Genomic DNA, 10,587 nt, shown 5'->3' on the forward strand with positions numbered 1-10,587 from the left:
TTTTGGTCACTTTTGCAATGTGTCCCCTAAATTTCAATTCCTTATCTACCAACACTCCTAAATCTCGTGCCTCATCAATTTCCTGGAGCACGGTTCCACCAATGCAGTAAACCGCCACCAATCTTTTCACCCCAAAATGCATAACCTTACATTTTGCCACATTAAACTGACATCCATTCTCCTTAGCCCAGACCTCCAATCTATCCAAATCATTCTGCAAAATTTTGACGTCATCTGCATTCACTATTGCCCTACCCAACTTCGCATCATCCGCAAACAAATAAACTGTTCCTCTCAGATCATTACCTATATCATTTATGAACAAATTAAACAGCAGTGGTCCAAGAACAGAGCCCTGCGGCACTCCACTAGTCACAAGACGTCTTTTTGACTCCATTCCTGAATAAACCACTCTCTGGTATCTCTCCTTCAACCACCCTCCTATCCATCTTACCAACCCTATATCTATCCCCATCTGCTCCAGTTTACTGATTAGGGTTCCATGTGGTATCCTGTCAAAGGCCTTGGCAAGGTCCAGTAGTATCACTGTAAACCCATTACCCCTATCGAGTTCAGCTGTCACTGTGTTATAAAACGTGAGCAAGTTACTGAGGCATGACCTACCCTTCACAAAACCATGCTGTCCCCAATACAGTATCCCATTTTCTTCTATCCAATCTTGTATTTTCCTCTTGACTATTTTCTCTAAGACCTTGACAATGACTCCTGATATGCTAATCGGTCGGTAATTTACAACAGCAGTCTTGGAACCACCTTTATGCATTGGAACTATTTTCCCCTCTTTCCACCCGCTCGGGACTAACCCAGACTAACCGTTTTCTAACCATTTCTTCAACCAATTTCTAAGGTTATCAATCTGTATCTTATCGCGAGCAACCATTTTCTTTGTCCCGTAAACGCAAGGAAATTGTCCACACGTCCTGCATTATTTCTAAACAGTAGTGTATTCTGTTGTGGTTATGGATCGCGTGATGTTGGCTCTTGTCATTCTTCATTCACTGGATGCCGTTTAAAATTGGTCATAGTCTTCGGCCAACTATCTCTAATTGGCATATGGCCAAGACAGCTCTTCCTTCAGTCTTCAACAGTTAGATAAGGCTAAAAGTCCGTCTACTCCCTATGGGAAATGAAATGCGTTATCAGATTTTATTTTATTTATATTTCTGGTATAATAGTTTTGATCTTTTTCCAGGCCTGTATTCTGATTAATTGAACCATTTTTCTTTCTTTTTCTTCTAACCCAAGTAAATCATTTTTTTAAAAAAAACATAGCTTAGATTAATTACGGTGTGTACTGTATAACAGACAATATGAAAGTTATATTATTGTAACATTTTGTATCTTGTAATCCAAAACACACATCCTTTCGAGTGTTTGTAATGTGTTGTTATGAGGAGGGTCACTATTCAGACTAGTTTTAACCTTTATTGAGATCTCATCAATGCGAGCCAGACACAAAACAGATACCAAAATTGAAGTAATGCTGAAATCATATATTTCCCATGTACGAGTAATGAAAAGTTTCATCACATGATTGAAATACTCTGGTTTTTAGAGTTAGTTGTTGAAAGTTTTTTCACTTGATTATAAATTAAATCAAGTAGCCTAGCCGTGAAGATACTTAATGTGCAAAGTCTGTTTGTTTACCCTTGGACAAAGGATTAAAAAAACGAATGTAATTTCTTGAGAGTATATTGCTGAGGGTAGTATGAGCTCGAATTCTGAGGAAGACTGTTTCCTATACTTATGTTTCTTCGATTTGATTTCCAGTGAGAAGCAAAGATGCACAATTTAAGTTCAATAAAACAATTTTATTATGTCTAATCCATATACCGTATGCTTTCGCCCCCAGTGGAACACAAAATATGATTATAAGTGAAGCAGTATTTTTTATGAGGTATGGGGCATTCCGTTGAAAAGACTAGGTTAAATGAAAATTGGTATAAAGAAGAAATTGTTTTAAGGATATGGCTATTGTTATACGCAAGGATTTTTTACATGAATAATTTATATACAATAATCCCTCGATTAATGCACCTAATACGTTCTTTAAAACGGGTGTATTAATCAAACATAATAACCTATGAAATAAAATACAATTCGTTCCTCATATTTCTTTTTTGATCTTTAATATTTTTTATGAAAGAAGTGGGTATGTCTTGGGGCCTAGTTAAACGAAAACCATGAAGCTGAAAGACAATAGAGCATATTCAATATATAAATTTATTATTCTACTTCTTAACGAGAATTGAGCTAACGTAGTTTGGAGGACATTCTGTTTCTTTTTTTCCCCATACAACTGACGGTATGAACCTATTGCCTTTCCTACTCTTCTGCCAATTCTGACTTATCTCTTCATCAGGGTGAGCGTCCAACTTAAAACTTCGATCGTACGAAAAATATTTTCAAATTGTTTCTGTGAAATTTCTTTTGGCACTATCAGTGGTTAAATTTTCTTCATATTCTTCAGGTTCTTCCCGCTGTGTATCTAAATTTAGCAGGTCGGAATCACTCAGTTCCTCAGTATGAGATTTAATTAACTCTTTGATGTTATCATTGTCAATCTCATCAAAACACCACCCAATTCTCTCCCGATGTTGGAGATTTTCTCAACAACATTAACAATTTCATTTGAAAATCCTCTAGAATCATTTGTACAATGTGAAGAATTTGCTTGCCAACGGCTAGCATATTCTTCACATATTGCTAGCAGTAATTTCATTCCAAGATTGATGAATATTTGTAATATCAGATTTAACATTAAATTTCTTCTAGGATTCTACTAATGTTGTAGAATTCTCTCTAGATGTTACTTCTATTGCCTTATTAAATGTTCTTCTCAGGTAGTATTCCTTAAAGGTTGCGATATGCCACTGGTGCATAGATTTTTATTATTATTATTATTATTATTATTTGGCACCTCCATTTGTCACCTCCATTAGATTTGTGTGAAAGAATTTGTATTTGCCAGTAAATATAACTTTAATGCTCTCACATAATGAATCAAGAGAAGTATGGTGACAAGGTGCGTCTGAAATAAGCAGTGCTTTAAAAATTAAGATAATTTCGTTTGCAAAAATTCTCAACTGTTGGATGAAAACGCGAACCATCTTTCATATGTAACATTAGTAATCCATGCTTTCTTGTTAGACTTCGTAATTGCGGACAGGGAAACTTAATTTATACTTTTGAGGGATCTAGGATTTTGTGCCCTATTTTTACAATTTTCTGCAACATCTCTGGATTATTTTCAGCCTCCTCCATATCTGCACTTGCAGCTTCGCCTGTGATTCGATCATTGTGTAGGCTATTTCTCTTTGAACTCTCAAACTATCCAACAGTAGCGTGGAATTATTATTCTTTTCCATCATTGACATTCCTACTTTCAAGGTTGCAAAGAGACTTAATGCTTTTGGTTTAATAAGTTCAGTGCTTAGCAGGATCCGTTTTTCGTTACAATCTTCGATCCACGTAGAAAAAAGTCTCTCGAATTTAATCATTATAATACTTGGATTTTGAGTGTTGTTGTGCATGCATGATGAACTTGAAGCAGCATTACCCTTTCTCTTTTTATTCACAAGCTTTGCTTAGAATTGCTCTTATACTTGATTCACCCATTTTGTGTCCTTGTTTTTTCTTTGCTCTGGACTTGCCTTGTTCATTTTCTTTATTATTTCAAGTTTTTCTTCCTATTAGATTACTTTTCGAATCATTTTCACAATTCCACTATTTTGCTCACTAATTTTTTTTACTCACGATTAAAGGTTGGGAAAATACTTTAAAATAAAAAAAAAAAGATTAAGGAAAACAGTTTTAAAGGAGGCACGAGTTGTGTTCAAAAAATTCTATGTAATTAGCAGACGACATAAATTTTGGCGGTAAATTTGTAACTAAATTAACTAAATTATTTCATCCTGGTGAGTGCTTTCTTTTTTAAAAATAGTTAGCCCTAAAATATGTATAGATAAATTATTTTTAAAATATCTAACATTTATTTTTAATAGTATATAGTCGCACTAAGCGAATTTTAGAGGAGCATTAATTGTATTTGGGTATAGAAAAAAAATATGCACTAATTGAAAACGCTCTAATCGGAGACGCATTAATTGAGGGATTGCTTTATTTGGTTGCATTCACTCAACTTGGGGAAATATTACTTACTTACTACAGGGAAATTATGACTGTCTACAGGGATTTGTCATATCGCCGGATGCAACATCGTATTGATTCTGTGAGTTCGTGTGAAACTTTTGCTTGTAAATGCTTGATTGTACAATACTTTACTTAATGGATATTTTAATTGTCTCTGTATGTGAGAGAACAATATACGAGCCTAGTTTTCGCCATGTGTTAAGTGATATCTAGCGTGCAGCATGGGTGATGATTCAAATTTTGCGTCGACGATTTTCTCTGGTACGTCAGAAGTTGGTGAAGGAGACTCTCTTAGTTCTTTTCCATCCGAATCTATTACTCTTGCTGGGACAACTGTACCCGACCCTCAGTATGATGAACTGTCCTTTGATATGATTAGCAGGCATAAATTAAGTCTTACACCTAAGAGTACAGCTAGCAGCCATGATAGACCAAGTCCGAGAGCGACCGGGGCAATTCCTTGCTTCGAAGAAGATACAAGAAGTTCTTGGAGTGTTGATAGTTCTAAAAATATAAGTTTCAAAGAGGCAGTTATCGATGATGACTCTCAAAACAGTTTTAGCAGTCAAAAGAGTTCTTTGAAGAGACGATACTCAGATGATGAGGTAACTTCTGGTTACGGTGGGAGTGTTTTTCCAGCAGAAAATCTCTTTGAGTATCAGTGGCCTCCTGACAAAGGTGAGTTTTATATACTTCAAGAACAGATCTGTGATTATTTAGGAATAAAATCGTTTAAGCGTAAGTACCCCGATTTAATGAGAAGGTCTGTTGATATGGATGAAAAACAATTCTTAAGAGATCGAGGAGTTGTGTCCGAGACCCAGTGCGACTTGGGGCTAACCGCTTTACGCTCTGACGATGTAATGGAGTTAATGAGCAAGGATTATCCTGAAAAATATCACGAATACGTGCGTGTTTTACAAGAAAAAGAGAGACAGAGTATTAGTGATAAGCATAGAGAATATACAACACCAAGTGTTGATAAAAGTAAAATGGCAGACTTTATTAAAAGAGCTGTGCATTCAGCAGCTGAATATAATGCACATATTAACCATGAAAGGAGGGAGGAAAGAAGAGCATGTTTTGATTTACAGACATTTACAATTCATTATCCAATGGGAAAATCAAAAACTGACAAAGGAAGTCATAAAATGGGACATTATCCTGTTGCGCTTCTTCCAGGTCAGTATCAAGATTATTACCGCACATATACATCTCAGGAATTAAAGTATTTGCCATTAAATACAGTTTTATATGGACCTCCCCAAGAACTTGGAACAGTATTTGTTCAACCTGGTTCAGATGGCAGTCATTCAGATTCTGATGATAGTTCAGCTTCTGAAGGTTCTTGCTGTAGTTCCAGTCAGTGTACTCATGATGGCAGTGGTGAGAGCAGTTCTAGTTCAGAACCCAGTCCTAAAGGAAATCAAGAGTCATCAGGTACTGACAAAACTTCATTGCGTTCTAGTAATGTATGCAGGCCAAAGTATAAACCAAATGCTCTCTGTAAAGTATGCAAAGGTACAGATGATAGAAATAAGGAAGGTAAACTAGAAGAACAGGTTCATTGCTCAGAATGTGGAAGCAGTGGTCATCCTTCATGTTTAGAGATAACAGCAGAAATGGTTGAAGTTGTAAAAACTTATCCTTGGCAATGTATGGATTGCAAGACATGTATGCATTGCATGGATCCCTATGATGAGGATAAGATGATGTTTTGTGATCAGTGTGACCGTGGTTATCATACATTTTGTGTTGGATTAAAAAATCTACCTAGTGGACGGTGGATTTGTCAACGATGTGCAATTTGTGCTATTTGTGGTAGCTCCACACCTGGGCCAGAAGGAACCCGAGCACAGTGGCAACACGAGTATGCCAAAGTTACAAGACCTGATGGAGAAACTGTTCGACGTCATCAGGTGTTGTGCTTAGCTTGTTTTAAACAAAGGAAGCGATAGTGTTGTAATATGAATACGGTATAAAAATTTTTACTCTATAAATGTGATTAAAATGTTCTTCAGAATTTATATACCTAAATGAAAGAAATCATAACTGCAATTGAAGGCAATGAAAGTTAATATTGGAAAGTAAGATGGTTTCTTTAAAAAGAAAAAAATGTTATTAATATGAATGTTAGTGACATTTTTATTTTGAATGGCAGATATTGTCATGTCTTATTTTGATAATGTAAAAATGTTACATATCGCAGATTTAACAAAATATATTAAATTCTTTAAATTTTCAATGTTAAATGACACTGTTCATGCCAGCAAGTATCTTGAGTTTGCAGTAATAGACCATCTAGACATAATGGATTCAAGTAGGAATAAGAATACTGTTTTAACTATAGCATGCACATCACTAGTGTTAACACTTAACATTATTACACCAGAATATGAAATCATAACTACAGTTTCATTTCTAACTTTTTTTAATGCATCCAGCATAATGTTTATTAATTTATTTCTAAATAATATTTGGAACATGACTAAATAAACGGACCAAGTCCGTTGCTATTTGTGAGAAACATCAACCTTAGAAGCTACTGAGTAGTCTGCCCATTCAATCTGCATATATTAGTAGAATAAGTGTTCTTGATGTGGGTAGCAATTTATGCAAAACATATTGTTTTGCACAGTTGTTTTCTTTAAACATTTGCAATGAAAATAATGCTGTATGATTGTAGCACATCATTAAGATTTTTATAATAAAATTTAATTATTATAGTAATAGTGGTACTGGTTAAAAGTACAGAATTTAATTTCTTTTTCCTTGGCATTTAAAATATGTACTTGTTGTGAACAGTAATGCAATATACATGTTGTGACATAACCATAATATTTAGAAAATCCAAATTTGTGTGCAGTTTTGCTTTGTTATATATAGTTATTTCTTAATGATGTAATTAATGATTACCTATTGCTGATATATGCAAATATTCTAATAATATAAAATTTGATTACTTTGTAAGCAGCTTATATGCAGGAAAGATGTGAGCAAATGAGTAATAATTAATTAAAAAGAATTATTAGAGATGAATAAATAAGCTTGATGTAAATTAAAAATTCAATCAAAAAAGGTAGCTTGGAATGTATGACTTAACAGGGTTCCAGTAATACTACCCAATAACAGGATAGAATGTTTGTTTATTTTTTAGTAGTATAGGTCAGTGTATGTATAGAGTCAGAAACAGACCATTCAGTTTGATTACCCAAATATCTTTGATTGTAATATAGAAACTATGTTGATGAAGAGATTCTAAATGTTTTAATTTTTTATGTAGTTGCTTGCAATCCCCTGTACAACTGGAGAAAATAAGATACTAAAATGAAAGAGCTTAAATTTATATTTTTGGAAAGATGAATGAAAGTATCACATAGTTATATTTGAGAATTCAGAATTTATATACTTATATAATTTAAATATATCTATTACAATTTCTGATCTAGTACTAGTAAGTGAACTGAAACACCAGTATTGATAACTGTTCTTTGATTTGTTTGCAAGTCAAGTTCAAGTCTTTGGATTACCAATGAAATAGTAATACATGATAGTTAAATAATATAACAATTACAAATTTAGTTAATATCAGTTACTCCGTGATTTGCTAAGGGTTTTGCAGTTGATAAAGACTACTATGCAGATGAAAGGACTTAAAATCTTCTTTGTTAACTCTGGGACTTCCTGCTTAAAAATGTTTATCACAATATAACCAAAATGTTGAATCGTGTGCCATTTTATCATTATTGATGAGCACACCTTCATTGTTTTGAATTGTTACTTTGTAACAATTCAAAATGCATATATTGCATATCTACCACAATGCTATATTTTGTTCCAAATTATAGCATTGTGGTAGATATGCAAAAAGTAAATTTAGCTATTTACCAATAACAACCACCGAAGGGGTTGTTATTGGTAAACAGCTAAATTGTATTTTTTTCTATTTTAATTAATATTTCATTTAAAAAATTGATTTTAATTAATTAAAATTAATTTTGTGTGTGTGTGCATCAAGTACCTGTATTTGAAAACAATCATTATCAGTCTTTCCTCATGCTACATGTTTTTGTTCCATGATTGGCACATACATAGCACGGCTGTACTTGATGCAGTCAGTGCTTGTCATCTGATTCTTTGAAAGACATATGGAAGATGCTATATTTATCTCTGAGAGGGTATGTTGACATATAAAGATAATGTGATTTGGTTTCTTAATTTTTGGAATAGTAGGGCAATATTCAAAATATTTAAAAAAAAAAAAAATCTGGTCCAAATTGCTACTACCAGTTCCAGTGTATGATTAGAAACAACAGAAATTGTTAATAATAATGTTATATCTATGTTGAAAGTTTATTTTTTCACTTGGTTAGAGTATAATAAAATTAGTTTAATCCTTTATCCAAGTGTGAGCAAACAAAGTTTGCGCCTGAAGTATCTTCAGGACTAGGGTAAAGTGATACAACACCATTTCTCCACCTTTGCAAAGAGTTGCCCTGGTGTTGTATCACTTTACCCTAGTCCTGAAGATACTTCAGGCGCAAACTTTGTTTGCTCACACTTGGATAAAGGATTAAACTAATTTTGTTATATCTATATTTGTATAATCAACATGCACTTTCCTGATTTCTGATCATAGTGATGTCACCATGCCATTGGTTTCTAGGCCGGCACATATTCATTTCAGACAAATTATGGAGACAACCATGCTAGAAATAATTACTTTAATTTCCCAACATTTCAACCTTCATATTAAGGTCATCTGGAACACACACACACAGTGTGTGTGTGTGTGTGTGTATACAGAGACAAGCTGTATTACATTTCAAACAGTATGCCAAAGAGACAATGATTTGATCAACCATTATTCTACTGGGCCTTGTTTCTAGTGGGGGGGGGGAAGGGATCCTACATCAAAGCTATATTCTATTTATAACATCATCAGAGAACAAATTCATCAGTGGCATCGCATGCCCATTTTGGTGGGTGTGCTGTTGTGTGGGTTATGCTACCTGTGCTACACATTTCACATCAATTTGACTGTATGCATGGGTGTCTGCAGAAAATTTTCCAGGGGGGGGGTCAAAGCTTGGAGACAAATGATTACATCAATAAATTTTTATAATTATTAATGTAATTATTTAATTACATCAATAAACGTTTTTTAGCATTTTTTATGTAATTATTTGATGATGTAAACTATAAATACATTATTTTTATTTTACATAGATTTTAATGATCTTAATTCTTGGAAAAAAAAAAGTACTCGGAATTAATAGTTTTTAGCACAATTTCATATATAAAAAAATCGACTGGCATATTTTATTAAAAATCAACTAATTAATCCCAAAATCCTAAATCAAATTATTTAAAAGCAAAAAAATCAAAACTAACAAGTAAAATAATATTAAATTACATATGCTTACCTTTTAAAAATGTATAAATATAATAGAAATATAAGATCTGATAATGTTGGAGTCTTGACAAGTAACAGACTGATTTGGAGGAAAATTGTTGATAGGAAGTTAGTAATGATGTAATTTTGTCATGTAGTACTGTCATATCCTGTACACCCCTTGAGGGTACATGGCAGGAATTTGATGATGATGATGATGATGATTAAAAATGTATTTTTCTGTTTAAATTTGTTTCACTATAAATTTATAATTCACACTTCACTCAGTGATTCACTGGATGCTGAGACTCAGAGTACATAACATCGATTATTATCGGAATTATTCATACTTTCGGGAATCCTACATTCCTTAGTTTTTTTTAATTTCAATATCAGCAGTTCGTCTGTCTTATCAATCTCACATCTGCTGGTATTATTTCGTAGATCAACAATGTCTGTGCAACAATGAATATTCTGTGTATTATAAATACACAGAATATTCATTTTTATTCAGAAAGAGATATTTTTTACTGTCTGTTGTTTCTGAAGACTAGAATAAAAATGCCTGTATACCGTTAAAAAAACTTTGCGACCTCAGCAGATGCTCTACTGCATAGCAAGAGAAACATTTAGGTTTTTTTCTGCTAACATCCACTTTCAAATTTTCAGTTCCAGAAATTATGTATAACAGCTATTTGTAATACAGCCATCATACAGAAAGCGCTCAACTGATGACAAGTGACAACGTTCAATTGGATTGGTTGACACAATAACCAATCACAGACGCTAGGTGAGTTCAAAATGTTAGCTCACCTAGCCACGTCTTTTCAGCAGTTTAAAAATACTACAATGCTAAGAATTTCACCCACTGCACCCTTTTTACATATTTTCAAAGGGTGCAAAGGTATATGCATTTTGAAAGCACACCCAGGCTATTAACACGAATGTGACACAATTTTTACGTGTCAAAGTGCCCTCTTCATGAAGCACTAATGCTTCATTATCCTCATGAAGAGGGC

At 33.6% G+C, this 10,587-nt stretch overlaps 1 protein-coding gene across 1 annotated transcript; it reads left to right on the plus strand.

The window, feature by feature from the left end:
- The first annotated feature begins 4,258 nt into the window (after positions 1-4,258).
- On the plus strand, positions 4,259-7,252 carry LOC150102897 (PHD finger protein 10-like). The gene has a single exon (XM_090397767.1). It carries the CDS (start codon positions 4,395-4,397, stop codon positions 6,129-6,131), a length of 1,737 nt encoding a protein of 578 aa, XP_090253893.1. The 5' UTR covers positions 4,259-4,394; the 3' UTR covers positions 6,132-7,252.
- The last annotated feature ends 3,335 nt before the right edge of the window (positions 7,253-10,587 follow it).

This window comes from Typopeltis vanoorti, chromosome 9 (genome assembly GCF_054136105.1).
Source record: "Typopeltis vanoorti isolate ZY-2024b chromosome 9, IOZ_Tvanoo_1.0, whole genome shotgun sequence".
In the NCBI taxonomy this organism is placed as follows: domain Eukaryota; kingdom Metazoa; phylum Arthropoda; class Arachnida; order Uropygi; family Thelyphonidae; genus Typopeltis; species Typopeltis vanoorti.

Bases quoted from the DNA above. Each gene is read 5' to 3' on its own strand.
- LOC150102897 (XM_090397767.1), top strand. From the start codon at position 4,395: ATGGGTGATGATTCAAATTTTGCGTCGACGATTTTCTCTGGTACGTCA.